The sequence below is a fragment of the Echinops telfairi genome, unplaced genomic scaffold (genome assembly GCF_000313985.2).
Source record: "Echinops telfairi isolate 266 unplaced genomic scaffold, ASM31398v2 ScPeMD7_7420;HRSCAF=8458, whole genome shotgun sequence".
Lineage (NCBI taxonomy): Eukaryota > Metazoa > Chordata > Mammalia > Afrosoricida > Tenrecidae > Echinops > Echinops telfairi.
Genome location: NW_022111320.1, coordinates 49,673,612 through 49,693,019, shown reverse-complemented (window position 1 = coordinate 49,693,019; position 19,408 = coordinate 49,673,612). Strand labels below are relative to the sequence as shown.

The 19,408-nt window shown below is 49.4% G+C and overlaps 1 protein-coding gene across 4 annotated transcripts; it reads left to right on the top strand.

Annotated features, from left to right (window-relative positions):
• Nucleotides 1–699: 699 nt before the first annotated feature.
• Nucleotides 700–18,832, top strand: CDC25A (cell division cycle 25A). Of its 4 annotated transcripts, none has more exons than XM_045297528.1 (15): nucleotides 700–869; nucleotides 1,752–1,831; nucleotides 4,295–4,337; nucleotides 4,851–4,887; nucleotides 5,672–5,770; nucleotides 7,973–8,092; nucleotides 10,396–10,530; nucleotides 10,989–11,063; nucleotides 12,071–12,241; nucleotides 13,182–13,280; nucleotides 14,425–14,487; nucleotides 14,572–14,670; nucleotides 15,386–15,516; nucleotides 16,812–16,923; nucleotides 17,156–18,832. In XM_045297528.1, the coding sequence occupies exons 1-15, from the start codon at nucleotides 700–702 to the stop codon at nucleotides 17,294–17,296; spliced, it is 1,575 nt and encodes a 524-aa protein (XP_045153463.1). In that variant the 3' UTR covers nucleotides 17,297–18,832. The 4 variants fall into 4 exon arrangements, with proteins under 4 accessions (XP_045153463.1, XP_045153462.1, XP_045153465.1 ...); XM_045297527.1 differs by having other exon boundaries at nucleotides 5,669–5,770; XM_045297530.1 differs by lacking the exon at nucleotides 7,973–8,092.
• Nucleotides 18,833–19,408: the final 576 nt, after the last annotated feature.

Sequence of the window (19,408 nt, the reverse complement as noted above, 5' to 3'; positions counted from 1 at the left end):
GGTGGGGGTGAGGGATGGGGGTGGTGTCAAGAACTACGTTTCCCAGCATACAACGGGCCTCGCAAGGCCTGTTGGGAGTTTTCATTGCCCTCCCCGTCCTCAGCGTTTCCGCCCGCTCCCCGACGGTAGTGACCCCGTAGGACCCCGCGAGCGGCTACCTCGCCCTCTCATTGGCCGAGCCGGGCTGCCATTCGCCGGCGGGGAAGTAGCTTCCTGATTGGTGGATTCCCATTTGGCGCCAACTAGGAAAAGAGGGGCGGAGCGGCGGCAGCCCCGAGTGAGCAGCTACCCCCGCGGAAGGCCATCTCAGCTGCAGCGGCCCGGGAGGCAGGTTCCCCGGCGCTCGGCCGCCTCAGGGTGGGAAGAACGAGGAGTGTGTGGACCGGGCCGTTGCCTCGCCGCTCTCGCTCGCCATCGCGCCTCTCCTGACCCGCACAGTTTGGTTTGGATTTAAGCTTCGCGTGGCCGCCTCCCGCCGGCCTCGCGGACAGAGGGTCGGGGGCAGCAGTGCGAGTGGTCGGCGCCGCCGCCGCCCAGACATCCGACCGCCGCGTCCCTCCACCGCGGGGTCGTGTTTGTGTTGGACCCGCGGACGCCGGCAGCTGGGCGCGCGGCCGAGGCCGGTGTGGGCAGGGCGGGGCGGGCACGGCGGAGGCGGAGAAAGAGGGAGCGGGAGCCCTGGGGAGGCCCGGGGCCGCCATGGAACTGGGCCCGGAGCCCCCGCACCGCCGGCGCCTGCTCTTCGCCTGCAGCCCCCCTCCCGCGCCACCCGCCGTCGTGAAGACGCTGTTCGGCGCGCCAGCCACCGGGGGGCTGTCCCCTGTCACCAACCTGACGGTCACCATGGACCAGCTGCAGGGGCTAGGCAGGTGAGCTGGGGTAGCGGCCGGGCCCCGGGCCACCGGCCTTCCTGGCGGCCCTCCTGGAGATCAGACTCCTGAAACTCGCCGGCTGCTCGCCGCCGCTCTGGAGCGGCTGAGCCCACCCCCGAGCCCGCCATGTGCACCCTCTACTCGGGCGGAATGCTGGGCGGGGGAGGCCGGCCCTCCAGCCCTCCACTCGGCTCTTCACCTTCACTATCCCTTTCCGGTTGCTGAATACCCTCTGGTCGTTTTCCTATCCCTGGGGGGTCCTTGGGAACCTGGGGGATGGGCGCGTGGGGTGGGGGTCCTTATCGATAACTTCCACCCCTTGCTCAAGCTGGATGGATCTTCGTTTCCTGAGAGCTTTGTTCCTTCCCAACAAAGTGACATGGCATTTTCTTTCTTGCCACAATCCCTCCTGCACATTCCTGATGCCCACCAGGTTGCTTTCCCAAATCTCCAGGCCCCCTGGCTTTTACCCAACTTTCCAGTCTGAAAGCAACAGGGTTTCTAAACACGCCCCCTCCCCACCTTAGAGGTGGGGGGGGGAATGCAGCTTACAATGTTTCTGGGAAGCTGCTCCCCCCTCTCATCTGCAGTATTTTTTATTTATTTTTTTAGGGTATCTTTTATTCTAACTAAGCACATGTCTTCCTTTCCAAACCTGTTGTTACAGGCAGCACACCTGCCCGAGGCACCATGAATCCCCCATTTCTAGCCATGTGCCTAGAACCTATCTTCCAATTTCAGGAAATAATTCAATACTATCATAACTGTTCTGCATTTTGGCCCAGGGAGATGCCCACCCCACTCTTTCTCTCTGATCCTTAGCTGGGTAGCTGTGTCCTGTACATAACTTTTTAACTGAGCTCTGGCCCTTTCTCTCAGTTGTAGTGAGTGTGAGCAGCCACTGGAGGTGAAGAGCAGTAGTCTGCAGAGAATGGGCTCCTCCGAGTCCACGGATTCCGGTAAGCTCTGGACTTCAGGACTTTATGGACATTGGGTGCCTGCAGTGTGGGGCACCACCAGGAAGTGCTGAGATGCCTTTGCACCATAGGACTAAGTGTGATTGTAGATGAGACAATATGGAGAGGGCATGGAGCTGGTTAACAAGCGCCCCTTAGGAACAGTCCAAAGAAGCCCCTTGTAGCAATTGATGGGCAGAAAACAAGTCCAAAGGTCTTTGAGTAGGTGGTATGTGCTGGGTCTTGAAGGAAAAGTTGTTTTTCTTTTTTTTTTAAGGTAAACCAAATCTATTGCTATTAATTCCAACTCATAGCAACCCTATAGAGCACAGTAGAACTGCCCTATAGATAGGGCCTCCAGGGCTATAAATCTTTACCAAACACATTGTCACATTTGTCTCCCTGATGGGTTTGAACTGCCAACCTTTGGTTAGCAGCCAATTGGGAAGATGACTTAGTGGAGTAAAAGTCTCTACCACTGTAAGTGGTATTCAGAACGTCCTTGGTTAAAACATAGGCTAAAACTATTGAAGGTATAATGAAATGGTTTTAGTAAGCTTGCTATGGAAGAAAAGTACCAGCGTTTTATCCTAATGCTTAAGTTTATATTGCTACTGGGTATATCTTTATAGAGATAAGAACATTTGGGGCACAGATGTTTTAGGCTTGAAGAACTGTAAGGCCAACACTTTTAAATGGAGGCAGCTTCTTGAGAACAAGATGGATTCTCACTTGTGCCGGTGTGGGAAGGAAGCCTTTGCTAAGATGGCACCTGACGCGCGCTGCCGTTTTGAGGAAGGCAGCAAATACAGGCCTTACGGGTCACAGGACTAATAACCTTCGCAAACCCCACATGATTTGACAAGACAATATATGTGAAATAGAAACTCCCTCAGAAAAGCCTCACAACCTGGTCTTTTTTTTTTTTTTTTTTAACAACATTTTATTAGGGGCTCATACAACTGTTATCCCAATCCATACACACATCAATTGTGTAAAGCGCATTTGTACATCGTTTCTTTTTTTTTTTTTTTTTTTTTTTTTTTTTTCTTTTTTTTTTTTGTACATCGTTTCTCAAAACATTTTCTCTCCATTTAAACCCCCAACATTAGGTCCTCATTTTTCCCCTCCCTCCCCGCTCCCCCCTCCCTCATAAGCCCTTGATAGTTTATAAATGGGTATTTTGTCATATCTTGCCCTGTCCGACGTCTCCCTTCATCCACTTTTCGGTTGTCTGTCCCCCAGGGAGGAGGTCACACACAGTTCCATGTAATCGGTTCCCTCTTTCCTACCCATTCTCCCTTTACCCTCCCTGTTTTGCCACTCACACCACTGGTCCTATAGGGCTCATCTGTCCTGGATTCCCTGTATTTTCAGTTCCTATCTGTACCAGTGTACCTCCTCTGGTCTAGCCAGTCTTGCAAGTTCAAATTCGAGTCATGGTAGTGGGAGCGGGGAGGAAACATTTAGGAACTAGAGGAAAGTTGTATTTCTCATCATTGTTACATCGCACCCTGACTGGCTCATCTCCTCCCCGAGACCCCTCTGCAAGGGGATCTCCAGTGGCCGACTAATGGGCTTTGGATCTCCACTCCGCACTCCCCCCATCATTCACTATGGTAAGATTTTTTGTTCTGATGATGCCTTACACCTGATCCCTTCGACACACACGTGGTCTTTCTATGGTTGGAATAAATAGTTTGGAAAGCTACCTGGGTCACCTCTGAACAGTCATGACAAGGATCAGTTGACCTCACTTCCTCAAATTCTATTCTCATCAGTGGTAATGAGAGTTGTTTGCCAGCACACCACGTTTATGGGAAGACTGGTGCTAGGCAGAAACGGAGGGTGACCACATCGGATCACAACATAGACCATGAGTAGGTGAAGATTGTATATAACTCCCAAACCTCTGAGAACCATGACCCAGCAAAGTTGACAAATCACCGTAGCTATCCCAGCCAATGTTGATCCATTTCTGTTACTGCCAGGCATAGGTTAATACACAAAATAGTTGGACTTTTACTATTATAAATGCAAAATGTCAGGTAACAGCAAGGTAGTCAATAAATGAGGAATAGCTGTGTTTGCACGTAGGAGAAGGGAGAATACTATCTACTATGTAATGCATACTATGTGTTATATAAAGACTTGGGCAAACAGGAAATTTTGACAATCAAATAGAGACTTCCGTTCTGGCAAAGGTCTAAACTATGAGTATTGGCTGGCGTATAAGTAAAGTATTTATTTTGAATGACAATGTGCCATTTATGTGTGTGTGCCTCATAGCATACATATATGTATGGTTTCCTGAGAGATTGTAAATACTTCCAAAGCACCCAGAGCTGAGAAATCAAAAGTGAGAATCCACAGGTAAAGAAACTCTTATTAAAAGAATGAAAAGTGTTTTACAGAGCAGCTAAGGGACAGTAATGGAAACTAACTTTTTTTTTTTTTCATTCACAGGCTTCTGCCTGGATTCTCCTGGACCCTTGGACAGTAAAGAAAAGTATGTATTCACGGCTCTTAAATGTTTGTGCTTAGAAAAGGATTTTCTTGACTTTTCAACAGCGTTATTGTACTCTGACCTGGGCCCCTGGGTTTAGCTTGTCCTGGTCTGCAGCAGTCAGCCTCTGACACGTGGAGTCTCCCTGGGTCACCATCAACTTGACACCTGAGGTCGTCAGGCTCTCTGGTCCCGATTCTTGGTATATTTGGAGAAAGGATGGTTTATATCAGCAATTTTCAGAACCTCCTCTTATTTTAACTATAATGTTTATGTTCTATTTAGGATACCTAAACCCCTGATCCACCTGTAACGGCATAGCTTTAAGAAAACTTCTGCATTTTAAGGGACTCCCTGGGTTCTTTCCACCTAGAAACTCGGTGTTGGGTGTGCTTCTCTGGGAGTTGGGTCCGTTTTTGCTTTCCCCAGACTACAGTATAGGCCTCGACACTGCCTGCTTATATGAATAAATGTTTTGTCTGCTTTATTCTCATTATTTACACCATCTCATTGCAGCCTTGAAAAACCCATGAGGAGAATAAACTCCCTGCCTGTAAGTTGAACGAGTGTTTTTGTTTATTCTGAGCCAATACATGTTTTCTGCCCCACTTGGTTACTATTGTAACTTGTTAAAGAGCACTTTTGTCTAAGCACAGACAATTGAAAAGTTTTCAAGACCTTTTGCCTCAAGAAATTTAAATACTCAAAAGCTTTGTAGTGTGAAGTCAGTGAAGGTTTACAAAGCAGATGATCGGATTTATACTCCGCACTTCATACACATCATCTTCATGGCAGTCCCCTCGTGTAGCTTGTCCCGCCTCCTTCCTGTATTTCCGGTTTCCCTTCTTTTTCTAATCATCTGAACTTCGTCCTTGGATAAAGGGCTGGCATTTTGATCTTAACCAGTTAGTTCTTCTAACCAAGGGGTAAGTTTAATTCCAGGCCTAATGGGTCAGTAAAGGCCACAGTCCTGGGGTGGGGGGGGCTACCTGTGTCCCTGCAAACAACAGGAAGTCACTTTGTGTGTGCGCACACGAGCGCTTGTCTTTTTACCTCTTTGCTCCTTCATCTCTATCAGAGCTTTATCAAACCAGGAAGGGTGCGTTTTACACAGAGGATTTTATTGTGCGGTTGATTTAGCCCTTGCTGAGAAGACTAGAACTTGCCAGATTAGGTGTAAGTCTTCTCCTGAGGACCCTAAACTGTTCTGGCCACGTGTACCGAGTACCTATTACTATAGTGTGAGAAGGAGCTCATCCTCCTGCACCTGCTTTGTTTTGTTTTTGAGAACAGAATCTTTGTTCAGTGCCCTAATGACCTTTTCATTTTGATAGCAGAAGCTCCTGGGGTGCAGCCCAGCTCTGAAGAGGAGCCACTCTGACTCTCTGGACCACGATGTCCTCCAGCTGCTGGACCAGGATGAGAACAAGGAGAACGTGAGTGGCAGTTCTGCACTTACCCGGGGCAGAGGCAAAGTCTAGGGTGTTCTGAAGTATAACAGACTGCTCGGATGAGCCCTATAGGACCAGTGGTGTGAGTGGCAAAACAGGGAGGGTAGAGGGAGAGTGGGTAGGAAAGAGGGAACCGATTACATGGAACTGTGTGTGACCTCCTCCCTGGGGGACAGACAACCGAAAAGTGGATGAAGGGAGACGTCGGACAGGGCAAGATATGACAAAATACCCATTTATAAACTATCAAGGGCTCATGCGGGAGGGGGGAGCGGGGAGGGAGGGGAAAAATGACCTAATGTCGGGGGTTTAAATGGAGAGAAAATGTTTTGAGAAACGATGTACAAATGTGCTTTACACAATTGATGTGTGTATGGATTGGGATAACAGTTGTATGAGCCCCTAATAAAATGTTAAAAAAGAAAAAAAAAAACAACAACAGACTGCTTTCTGGAAAACTAAACCTAGGCCAAAATTCAACATGGTCTTTGGGGTCAGAGAAAGCTGCCTTTGAATCCTGCTGCTTCCTGGTTATATGACCTGACTGAGCAAGTTATTTCTCCTTTCAGTTTACCTCGGTTGTAAAATAGGTGTGCCTCTGAAGGCTCTTTCTGGGATGAGATGAGATCATGTATATAGAACGTTCAAAATGGCGTCTGGTGTGTGGGATTTGCTCTGGTGGTAGCTTGGCGGTGGTTCTGTCCATAGCCCGTCTGGAAGGGTCTGGCCAGACTTACCTCTTGCTCTGACCCTGGGATAATTTGAGCTCAGGAAAAGGCATCTTGGTAGTATATGAAGGAACTGGGTCAATAGCTCCTGAGAATGGCAAGGCGTGGCAATGGTGCTTAGAGGACAAACTTGGATGCTTCCACACCCTGGCCTGGTGGTCTCTCTTATACCTGAACAAAGATCCAACAGAGGTGGATGGATTAGATCACCTTCTCTGGCGTTCTTTCTCACTCTCTGTTTATTCTTCCTTTTCTTTTTTTTCAGTCCCTCTTTGCTGGAATACAACCACTGATAGTCATTATAATGGCTTAGTGCGCAGTGCGTGCTCAATGCAGATCCTACCAGTACCTTGAGCTCTCTCAATGGCTTGTCTGAGAGATGCTCTGAGGGCGAATGCAGAGTGAGTTTCTGTAGAAACACCCTGCTCTCCCTGCCCAGGGCACTTGGGCACTTTGGTAGAGTTATCTCTGGAATCACCCCCCTACCTTAATGGCCTTGACTACTGCATTTGACCTACAAGACCTTGTGTTTTCATCTCTGGATCAGGGGCATTGGGGTTGTCTTTGGTGGTTAGATGGATTCATGCACAGAGAGTGTTCAGGGGGCAGAAATAGCACGTCATACTAGCCATTTACTGTCCTGTGCTAAGTAGTGACAAGTTCCTAAGTAGATTATATCAGGTAGAAGGTTTTTTTCTTGTAACATTTTTCTTTAAAAGACACTTTTTAAAACTGTACTGAAATCTAACCAAAAATGGACGCATCTCAGGGGTACAGCTAGGTGGATTTCTACACATGGGCCTACTTGTAAGTAAGCTGCCCTTGCATTGTTTGAAACTCCACTTGCCACTGCCCCCCAGATCTGCAAGACATCAGCAGAAACCCCCGGGCTCCCTCTTTGCTGATGCCTGCACATCAGTAACTGTCCTCCACCAAGATAGAGAGAAGTCAGGCCTCTGTCTAGTCTGGCCTGTTTCCTAACTTCTTTGTGCATGAGGTATTCCGTCCACTACATCTGGCTTCTTTTCGCTCGGTACGAGACCAGTTGTTTTGTTTTATCTTCGTTGTTTTTTGGTATCTAACACTATCATTTAAACGGGAAAAGCACTGCTCCTGTTTATATGTAGAGGTGGAAAAGTGTATAGAATTTAGCCCAGGGTAGTGATTTTCTGAGATTTTTTTTGTTTCATAGAGTGGCAACTCTTTGTTAGGAAATAGTTTTTGTGACGAGATGTTAGTGAGAGATGCTGCTTTCAAAATTAGCCATTGGCAAGTTTACACATACCCAGTGTTCAAAATTAGATCAGAAATCAGTACACCCTGCATTTGGAGGCTGTTATAAAGGGGGAGGTGCCTAGTGCCCCCTCCCTTGCCTGTCTCACCCAAGCTAAAGCTGAGGCCCTAGAGCTGGTGTCTGTGGACAGTAGAAGACATCTCGACTATACATACTGTCTTGCAGGAAGCCTTTGAGTTTAAGAAGCCAATAAGACCTGCATCTCGTGGCTGCCTGCACTCTCATGGACTTGAGGAGGGTAAAGATCTCTTCACGCAGAGGCAGAACTCTGCCCCAGCTCGGATGGTACGTGCTCCGACTTTCACAGGGCAGCTTCGAAGGGAAGAGCGAGCACAGCACCCATTTTAACCCGGAACCGAAGACACTACATACCGGAGCTCTTGCTGCCTCGACCTAGTCTTTGACTCTTGGAAGTTGACTGGGAGGCATTCCTGCTGTTTTCAGGAAGCAGACAGGCAGAAGCAGGGCGTGAGATGGTGTGTCTCAAACACTGTACTTGAGCAAGGAAAAGGTGAATTCAATTCTGAGAAAATAATCTGCAAGCATCCTGGGTCATTCTCAGCATACCTGTGATAGCATTTTATCTTTTACTTCAGACTTGCTCTTTTACGACTGCCCTGGGTTTCAACAGCACTTCCCAGAGAGGGCTTTTGCTTAGCCAGAGCATTTGGCTTCTTGCAAAGGTGGCTTATTAAGAAGTATCATTTCAGGGAATTCATACATTGCTGCAAGGTCGCCTGTCCTCGAGCTCTTTTGTCATTACCTCTAAACGTCTCCTAGTGTTAGGAATTGGAGTAACTGAATTGGGTCAACCAGCAGCATCTATAAATGGTAGAGACCCAACGTGAGAAAAAGGAACCCAGTTCTCCAGGGATCTTGGCGCTAAACCAAATTCAGCTGTCCAGTCTGGAGTGTGGTTTGAGGTCCTGCTTGGGCTGTATTGCTGCTGTGTGGCAATGCACTTGAGCACTTGAACAGGTGTTGTTGTTGTTGTTGTTTTTTGAGTCTTCATAATCTTGTGTGGGTAGGTGGGGTCTCCCCATTTTGCAGATAAGGAAAGTGGGACGACGGGGTGTGGAAGTGTCTCGAGAGATTGGCCCGAGGTCACAGAGTATAGACCAACAGGATTTAACGAGGTGCCCACATGCCCGAGTACACAGTCGGGCTTTGAGAGTTGGCCGTCAGAAACTAATAGTGTGTTTGGAGAGCAGAACACCAGGGTTTACGGGGATCACTTGGCCATTCCAGAATGGGGGTCCTGGGCATGCAGACTGACAGAAGATGGACCCCGTCTCACTGGTGTGGTGGTCAGCAACATCAGAGGGTATTTCTTTGGTGGTCCTGTTTTCCGTCTCTGTGCCACCATCTGTCTCCTCTTCACTCCTTGATAGGAACCATGGAGGAAGGGACCCTTCCTATCCAGAGACAGCGAGACTGGTCGGGCATTTTATTTTCTGTACCACATTGGCACTTAAGGACCCCAGAGCCTGCCTCACAAATCGCTGTACAGCATGTACCTACTGAGGGTGCTACCCTTGATACGGTTACCACCCCGGGGGTATGGTCAAGTGTGCTTATCTGAAACTGCCTTCTCGTGGGGAAGCCTAGCCAGAAGGTTGCTGGAAGGAAGACAAGATTTTGGGTGTTCTTAGGGATTAATTGTAGGACTTACTTTCGAACTATCTAATTTCTGTATGAGGACCGAAATACCCTCAATGTTCCTCCTGCCTCTTCAAGCTCCTAGAAGAGATGGATTTCGATGTTGGTAGATACTGGTTCTGTGAATGCTCTTCAATGAAATCAGTGCTAGCTTTCTAATGGAAGACCCACCACCACCACAACACCCCTCCAAATGCCCTCTTTATATCCAGCGGGGAACAACTTGGGTTGGGAGTCAGGCAACCTGGCTGTGTGACCTTCGTAAACTCTTCTTGAAGCATCACTAACCCCCATTTCCTAAATGGAAAGGATTAATGAATGCTTTGTGTGTGGCAGGCTTGCAGGGGATCATCCATGTAAAGGTGATATCACAGCGCCGTGCAGGTCAAAGAATTCCTCGTTTGAAGATTGAGCAGCCACCATTTGAGTCGCAAGTCTAGCACACTAGGGAATACTTCCCTAGAACGGGGTCACCTTTTCTTTCCCTCTGCCTGCTACTTATATGGACCGGTGTCTAGTCTCCACCGAGACACGCGTCTTCTCACCTTCTCCTTTGCAGCCTGCCATCAGACCAGACCAGCCCTCATGTGGATTAGTGTTCCCCACCCTTGATAACGTCCTGCTAAAACCATCTTTGCTCTTCTTCGCAAGAGCTTGCTCCAAGGGGAATTACTTCTGGGAAGATATTTTTGGATGAAGATTTTGTAACGATTCTACCTGACTGTCAAATCATTTAGAATCTCAGGGTATATTTCCCTTGCCTCACTTAGAAGCGGATGGGATTTTCCTCCTTGTGATACCAAATGTACCATGTATATTTTCCTCATAAAAACTAGTGAAATAAAACACAAACTAGTGCGATAATGCAACTAGGAAATAAAATTGGCCCCAGCTCCAGTGTGTTAACAGGCCCTGCTGGTGTCTTGCAGCTTTCCTCGCATGAGAGAGAGAACAGCGAGCCAGGGAGCTTCCTTCCTCTTTTTATGCCTCGCTCCCCTGTGACTGCCACTCTGTCTGACGAGGACGATGGCTTCATGGACCTCCTCGATGGAGAGAATTTTAAGGTACCGTGGTGCGGGGGCGGGGTGCACTTTCTTACCTTTGGAGAAGTCAGTCTCCAGGACTTGAGATGGCGAACTCTTTTGTTTAGTTGTTGAGAATGTATCAAAGACTCTGCTTCTAGCCCAATTCTACAGTGTATTCAGAAGAGGCTATAAATAGAATAGTCCTTCTCAGCCTAAAAGAACTGAAATACTGTTTTGTACAAGAGAGATACGAAACAAAAACAGCGTGGCAGGGTAGGACTAGCTTCCAAGTGGTAGGAAGTTGAAGGAGTTAACGTCTGTCCTCCGGGGTGCTGGAGCCACGTGTAGCCGTGTTCAGATATCAGAACGATTCAGTGTGATTTTCATCTGACTCTGAGGAGTCGGGGAGTGGTGGTGACAGGAGAGGCCATTAGATGCTTCCCATCCAAATTAATATCTACTACATGTGTTTTTAACACATTTTTCTCTTTCTTTAGAATGATGAGGAGACCCCATCATGCATGGCAAGCCTCTGGACAGCCCCCCTTGTCATGAAAAGAGTGACAAACCTGGTGAGTTTCTGTGTCTCCGGGGACCCCTGAGTGCCTAGGCAGCCTGGCTCAGCTCACCCTCCACACAAGAAGTTAGCCCTTCTGCCACAAGAATCAATCCTGACTTCATCTGAGACTCTTTGTGTCTACAGGCATGCTTTCCTATTTCATTGGTCTGTCTGTTCTCTGGGGTAATGACTGCATTGTTGTGGCCGTATGTGGGTGTCTTGGTAATTTAGATGCATGCAGCCCTGGGTTTTGTGACTTCACGCCAACCATTATCAGTCGATTGGCGTCCTGGCTGGCTGATCCACAACTTGTTCTTAGTGGAAGCAACGCTTTGGATGAATCCCTAACAGCGAGCACCGAAGCTCTGCTTTGCAGCTGGAACTCATGGTCTCTGCTTGCTCTGGCTTCGAGAAGTGCAGGCAGTGCTGCCCTTCTTGCTTCGACCAAGAATTGGTGGGACCAGTGGGTGAGAAACTCCATGAGTGTGCTTCAGTCGCCGTTTTTGAACCTGTGTGTCTCCACTTTCACAAGTACGGCAACAGGAAGGCAGTTGTTTCCCCGTGTCTCGATCACGTGGTGGTGAAGTGGACAGGAACATGTTCTAGAATGTGGCCTACTCGGGCACATGTGTTTAACATTGGTTACCTCTGCTCACCGCTGGTCCCCCAAGCTTACACTCGTAACTTCACTTTAATGAACTTTGATGACCTTGAATGAAGGTCTAACCTGCCTGTCTCGCCCCTCTTCTGGGTTTGAGTGGCGTGTGAAGACCTGTCCCAACAACTCAAGCTAGGTGCAAATAATAAAATGGATGGTACAAGGCCAGTTTAAAAAAGCGTGTCCCTGACCAGGTCAGTAACTACTCACTCTAGAAGCCGACAGTAAGGTCTTTGAGAGCAAGCACTGTAACTCGCTTCCAAATAGAGTCTTGCTTAGTTCGTGTCCATCAAACACCAGCTGCCCGGTACCCACTGGGTGCCAGGCTGAACAGGGTTCACTTATCTGTGTATTTCCCTCAGAGCAACCGATGCACCCCGCGTGACTCCCCGTCCACGCGCAGCTCCGTGCGACCAGTGTTGAAGAGACAAGAACCATTCCAGGAGGAGTCCGGGTCTGGGAATACGAAGCGGAGGAAAAGCATGGCGGTGACCAGCGTGGGAAAGGCAGCAACTCCGGAGACGTCCCCACAGGTTGGTTTTGCAGGTTCCTTTCGGCCTGGGGGGAATAGTTTTTGTTTCAGACACGTCCCTCCTTGTCTGTTGAACCATGCCAGAGCAAGCTGGCTTTTAAAAAATCCTTGTCAGATAATCCCAACATCCGTGTCTTCTTGGTGTTAGTGTATTCAAGTTCCCATTCAAAATTCCTCATCAGATCTTCCAGGCTCTCGGTGTAAGCTTTCCTGGGTTCCTGTATGTTTTGGATTGTTCCCCATACATTTTTTGAAGCCCTCTCACGTGAGATCCTGGACTGTAAATCCGCTTTAGCTGGTCATATGTGGTACTTCTGGGTTGGGGGCGGCCACCGCATTACTGCTGTGTGGGGCGGGCACGAAGCCTTGGTTCTTCAACACAGCCTCCTGAACACCTGAGGTGGTGGGCAGCCTCATTGCTGAACCTGGGAGCTCGGGATCCACATTTGGACCCTGCTGATATCAAAGGGTGGAGGGTCCTCAATACCCCCGACCCTTTGCTAGCACTCTCCCAGTGAAGAATGCCCCTTGTCCTCCTCTGCCCTCCAGCTTGCCATGAGTCAGAAGGGACTCCCGGGCAGCCCTCAGGGTGGTTGTGGTGTAGAGACCTCATCATGTTCTGTTCTCCAGTGCCCCACCACCACCACCAGCTCTCCATGGATAAGCTGAAATGGAGTGGGTTTTGTTTGGTAGCCCTAGTTTTAGCTGCCCTCCCTTTAAAAAAAAAATTGTTTTAGAGCAATTGAATTAGGCACTAATATAATAGTAGCCTTATCCAGTAATCCATATTCTTTTGTTTCTTCCAGATTGAAGGAAATGAAATTGCCTGCTTTGCGAAATACCAAAGTTAGCGTTTTCTTCTCCCCTTTGTGAGCGGTGCTCCAGGTGGCTGCTGCGTTCTCCGCAAGCCTGTTCACAAGTCCACCTTTGATTGCTTACAGGGTCTCCGGCAGTCGGCACCCCTGGCATCTTCCCCAAAGAGGACCATTGAGAACATTTTGGACAATGATCCAAGGGACCTCATAGGAGACTTCTCGAAGGTAATTGCAAGCGGAAGGATGCACTCGGTCTTTCTCACGCTGTGGCAGGCTGCCCCCGAGGGCCAGCATTTGGACCCGAGAAACTTGGTGTGTTCTCATGGTCATGGTTCTGTCGGCCCGGCTTTGGGTCTGCCTTGACGGTCAAGCAAGATGGGGAAAGTCCTGGCTCGTCAGCATTTGGGCGGTTTGTCGTGGAAACTGGATTGGGGCACTGTAGAGTAGTGAGGCCATCTTTGAGTAGGGCGTCACCCTTGTTGAGCCAGACGGTGCTGGGTCAGAGCCCTCCTGTAACCTTGGGTAAATTTGCTCTTACTTTGAAATGATTGGACCAGCGCCTACTCACAGCAAATTCTTCATTACCATCGCCTTCACTGCTGCACCTGAAACTTTAAATCATTGGAAATGTTCCGAGCCTTTTATTACAGTAAAGATAAATAACCACACAGACCTGTTCTAACCAACAGTGAAGAGTGGCTCTTACTTGTAACCTAGGAGCTGCCTTTGTTGCATAAAAGTACTAAGCAGAAATAGCCCTATCTTTACCCCCACAAGTCTATATGTCAAGGGGTTATTGTGTTATCCTCGATTGAAGCTGAATTGTTCCACATAGGGTGGCCTTTGAGGAAAAGGGCCCCCAGAGGAGTTCAGAGGGAAATCGGCGGATGACCAGAAGTGCCGTGGGGAGGCTCTGCTGCATTTGAGTGGTGGTGAAATACCAGGTGGGACAGGGAAAGTTCCCATAGCTAGCAGTTAGGCTAAGTGTGGCCCTGTACCCCAGCGGTGCTTTGGCTGCGCACCAGGCCGGGCTGCCGTGCCCTCCCTCACTGTGGCCCAGTGCTGCTTAGAGACCGCGGTGAGAAACCCTGACAAAGGCTGTCTGCACGTGGGCAGATTCAGTCTGGCTCCCCAGCTGGGGAAACGGGACAGGTGCTTAGTAAACCAGCCACATTTTCCTATAATATTCCTTGAAGGTTTGCATGAAAACTAAATATCAGACTGTCGAAGGCAGGCTTAGGACAGCAGTTAGCATACGCCCTCTGGTTAATGCGCGTGCGTTTGAATGGCCTCTTCTTGGGTATTGGTGTTGTTACTCACAGCTTTCAGATTTGCTAAGTATCACTTTCTTCCCCCTGCTTTGCTTCAGGGCTACCTCTTCCACACGGTCGCTGGGAAGCATCAGGATTTAAAATACATCTCTCCAGAAATTGTGAGTCGCCCCTTTGAAGCCCGTGGTGTGTTTGAATCTAGCATCCCTAGGACCGTGGTTGACTCTCTGGGCCTTTCCCTGCAGATGGCATCTGTTTTGAATGGCAAGTTCACCAACCTGATTAAAGAATGTCTTATCATTGACTGCCGATACCCATATGAATATGAGGGAGGCCACATAAAGGTAGGCCTTCCTGGGCGGGCATGGGCAGTGGTGCCTGCCTCGCTGAGCCTGGCATGGGTGAGACTGTAAATGGTGTTAGACTGTTGGTGCATGGATCACGTGTGTCTTGGGCTGTGCTGCTCTGTGCTCCCTGCTCTGTCCTAAATGTCACTACCTTTGTGGCCATTTCTGAGTCTACCTGCTAGTTCCTAACAAAAAAGGTTCTGCAGTGTAAATATCTGAACACCCCAGAGCCTTGTGCCCAAAGAAGTCAATTCTGGGCCATGTGTCCGGTCCTCCAGTTTAGCCTGCAGTTCCATCAGTTTGCTTAAGGGGGCAAAGGTGTCCTTATGAGACACAGTTCCCCAGGAAGAAAGGAACCACGTGCTGTTTCACCAAGTAAAACGGCGTAGGAAATAGGGCATTTGGGGGGCAGCGGCAGGGCGATGCTTTATGTACAATGTTAGCTGGTGGCTTCCGAAAGTCTCCAAATTTACAGTGTCCCTCATGAAGCGACCCATGATTTTGTAATAGAATTGGAAGCCCCATCTCCACTACCAGTGTATGTTTCTGTCTCGTCCATGGAGATGGAGGTGCCAAAGGACCTACTGGAGCCCCGTGAACCACAGGCCTGTCCCCACAGGCCTGCAAAGTCACAGGCTGATCTGGTGGGCGGACTCAGAGTCTGAGTGCAGGCCTGGGACACAGGCACTAAGGCTTTCCGGTTCCTTTACAGGGTGCCGTGAACTTGCACATGGAAGAAGAGGTTGAAGACTTCTTACTAAAGAAGCCCATTGTCCCGACGGATGACAAGCGTATCATTGTCGTGTTCCACTGTGAATTTTCCTCTGAGCGAGGCCCCCGCATGTGAGTGCTGCACAGGACCTATGTCCTGCATGCTTTGGTGGGACGTGGCGTGGCAGGGCGTGCCCTTGGAGCCGGCGTTCACAGACCATGTAGTCTCCTCCCCGCTGGTCCTTCCCAGGCTTTGACCCACACCTATTCTCTCATGGGGACTCTCAGAACATCCCACCCTGACAAAACCAGATTGTTAATGTCCTCGAAGTGGTTTGGGTGGGTGTGAAACAAATGGTGGGAATTTATTTGGCCCCACTTATTAGAGGATTGCAATTAAGCCTACTTAGCTTATACTTGTCTTTATCAATAAAGTTTGTGCTAATGGGGGTTGGGGACGGGGGGAGTATTGAAGACCACCCAGTTCTTTTGTGACATCGTTCAAGTACAGTGCAGTTGCTTTTTATGCAACTGTCAGTTATTCACACTGAAATAGTAGAGGGAAAGGTATGGAATCCTCACTCTGCAAAACTTGATAAACTACTTTAAAATCCCTGTCGGTTCCATGTTTGCACGTTCATGTTATTGCTGCTTTAGGGGTGACAAAAATCCCACCTTCCACACACATCCTTCATTAGCAAGTTCTGTGAGGGCTTTACTCTGGTGCTGGAACCGGGGTCACAAGGCTGGTGCTCCTGTAAGCGGGTGATGATATTGACCAGCCAGGGTGAGGGCCAGGCAGCTGCGCAGCCACCCCCCCATTGTTCATTCAGATGGGGTTTGCAAGCCTGCAGTGTGCCCGCCACTGTGGGGGCAGCAGGAGCAGCACAGACCCTGCCGCCTGAGGTCCCAGTAGAGAGCAAGATGCCCGTGGCTTACAGACAGACACATTGCTAGGATCACCGAGGTGGCTGGGTGGATGGCTAGAGAGGGGGTGGGCAGTCCCAATTCACCTAACCACCTATGAAAGGAGCCGTGTCCTTGGGGCCAAAGATCGAGGAGTGCTCCCACATACCCTTTACCTTATTGGATCAACTGCTAGTATTTGCCACAGGGACTGTGTATTCTATACACACATGCACACGCACAGGTACAGTGGGAACCTGACACATCACAGTACACCTCCCTCCCAAAGTCTTGTAGCATCTGTGTTTCTGGAGCAGAAGGCTTTGCCTTACGTTACTGCCAAGCCCTTGTGCACCTGTAGGTGGCCAGTACCTGCATCCCAACACTGAGTGGCCAGGGATAAATGTGCACTGGGGAAGGTGAGTTTAAGAGTTGGTTAAACCCACAGCCGCTGCTTTTTCCCAGGTTTTCCAGTATGTGGAGGCACTAACTTGGCGTTGTCCTTCTTTGCCCTTTACCAGGTGCCGGTACGTGAGAGAGAGGGACCGGCTTGGCAATGAGTACCCCAAACTTCACTATCCCGAACTGTATGTCCTGAAGGGTGGATACAAGGAGTTCTTCCTAAAATGCCAGGTGAGATACGGGGTTTCCCACCCTTCACCCGGGGGTTGGACAAGTGGCCTATGGCAGGAACCGGGAGATCAGGAGAGTGTCTGCCTTGCACCTGCACAGAGCAAGCCCCTCTAAAGCCCTCTGTTCCTCTCTGTGTTGCTGCTCCCAGTTTGCTTCCTCCTGGGAGGGTAGGAGGGGGCCACCTTGAGTTGGAGAGCAGGGTGCCCTAACCTGACCCACTTTTGTCCCCCAGTCTCACTGTGAGCCCCCCAGCTACCGGCCCATGCACCACGAGGACTTCAAGGAAGACCTAAAGAAGTTCCGCACCAAGAGCCGGACCTGGGCCGGGGAGAAGAGCAAAAGGGAGATGTACAGCCGCCTGAAGAAGCTCTGAGGGTGGAATGCAGCGGCCGAGCCTCCCTCCAACCTCCCCCGCCTCTGTGCTGTGGAGAAACTCAAGGAGCAGGGCCAGTGGTTGGCATGGGAAGAGACCTGCTTTCACACCTCAAACCCACCTCCTGCGCGCCCAAGGCCACAGCCCAGAGCATCTGTTGACAACATCTCATTTCCCTTGGGAGATGGCTTCCTTTCATCAAGACATCCTCACCCCTCACCCCACACAGCTGGACCCACAGCCTGGTGCTTGCTGGATGCTGGCTTCTAGACATGGAACCTGGGACCTTGGAGACAGGGAAGTATAGAGAAGAAAGAAGAAGAGAAAAACTTCCGGCCAGATACCAAAGGCAGCCTGGAAGGAAGGGCCTTTGTGGGATAACCCATGTCTTTATTAATTTATTCAACTTTATCAATCACTTTATTTTATTTTGTAACTCCTGGAGACAGGTCAAGACACTGCCATTCTAGGTAGGATTTTATGATCCCAAGGACTACCTCTGCTTTTAGCTAGAAAAAAAAGAAGCGAAGTCAAACCTGTTGTGAATTGTGGGACAGAGCAAGGAGCTCTGTCACCCCCAGGAGGTATTGCAGAACTGGGGCTGCCGCCATTCAAAGCCAAGACCTGAGATGGTGGTGGTGGGCGCAGACACTGCTGCGGGACATAGGCTGAGCCTCCCAGATCTACCTCAAAGGCTGCTGAGATCACGTGGTGGGCAGGGGAGCTACATGCGATGTGGGCTAGACTAGGAGTGGCCCCAGGCAAGCTTCCAGCATCTGCACCCTCCTCCCCTGCCAGGTGTGTGGGTTTCGGCAGGGTCAGGGTGGGAGTGGGTGGACTCCACCAGCAGCGGGAGGATTCTGACACTTTTTCAATAGCTTTCACATTATTCTTAATAGTCATTTTAGGCGTCAAAAAATATCAAGTCAGTGTCAGGGGCGCCCCAAAAAAGTAGTGAAGGGCTGAAAGCCCTGGACATGGGGAAGGAGTGGGAAACTGGTGGATTTTGAAAGCCAAAACACTCCAGATTTATCATGTTTCAATTTGAGGAGTAGGAAGTGCTGGGTCACCAGTTGCCCACTCTCACCCTGTGGAAGTCGGGTCTCAAAGGAACACCTGTGAGGCTGGCCTGCTTGCTGTCTGCTCATCGCAGCCCCAGCTGCCTCACCACCTCCGCCCCACTGAGGTAGACCCATGCTTTTCTTACACACAAGGGACCATCTCAGCAGTCTGTCCTGCAAGTAGGGAGGGAGCCAGACATTGGCGATAACTGGTTGCTGAGTTACGGGTTTGAGTTGCGTTTGTCCGTAAATCAATCTTGTATGAACAAAGTATGTGGGGAATAAGGTAGAGGAGAATTAAAGACACCCACACACACACTGGGACGGGAGGTCAGTATGGCCCATGATCTTAGTTACAGGGAGTCTGACCGTTGAATGGCTAAGAGGGAGGTGAAATGACCTTCATGTTGTACCAGCTCAGCGAGCATTGCTAGCCACCTTTGCAGGCTTTGAAAATAAACAACGTTGGACCCACCTTTTGCCTGGTTCTTAATGCAAACCTTCAGGTTAAGGTTTTAACCTTACAGGGACAACATTTGCCTAAAACTGATGCCTGGGATAGCTGTACCCTGAGAGGCCAAAGAGCTCTGGAGTAGTCTGACCCCACGAGGCCTGAGCTGAGTTCCAACAGACTCATGATGAAATGAGTGTGCTAGAAGCTTACCCAAAGCACTGGTGTTTGCTTACGAACAAGATCTTGTTCATTTTATGGAAAGGCCATAAGAATGAGTTTTGGCTGTTTTTTTGGTTTACTGATAATCTTAAATCTATAGTCACATTCTACGCATGATCCCACCTCAAGATTCAGAGTGACTCTAATTTGTATCTCCATGGAGACAGTAAGACAGCTTCAAAGAACACCATCACCTGGCCCCCTTTTGGTTTTCATCCCTCTGAATTTTGTCCTTGGATAGAATACTGCCCCTTTGATCATAAGTTGTGGATTGTTCTAACAGGAGAGGTGGGGGTGCCAGGCAGGGGAAGTTCACTTCCAGACCTGAAAAGGATGGCTAAGGGCCATAGTCCCTAGGAGGAACGATTGATCGCTCCA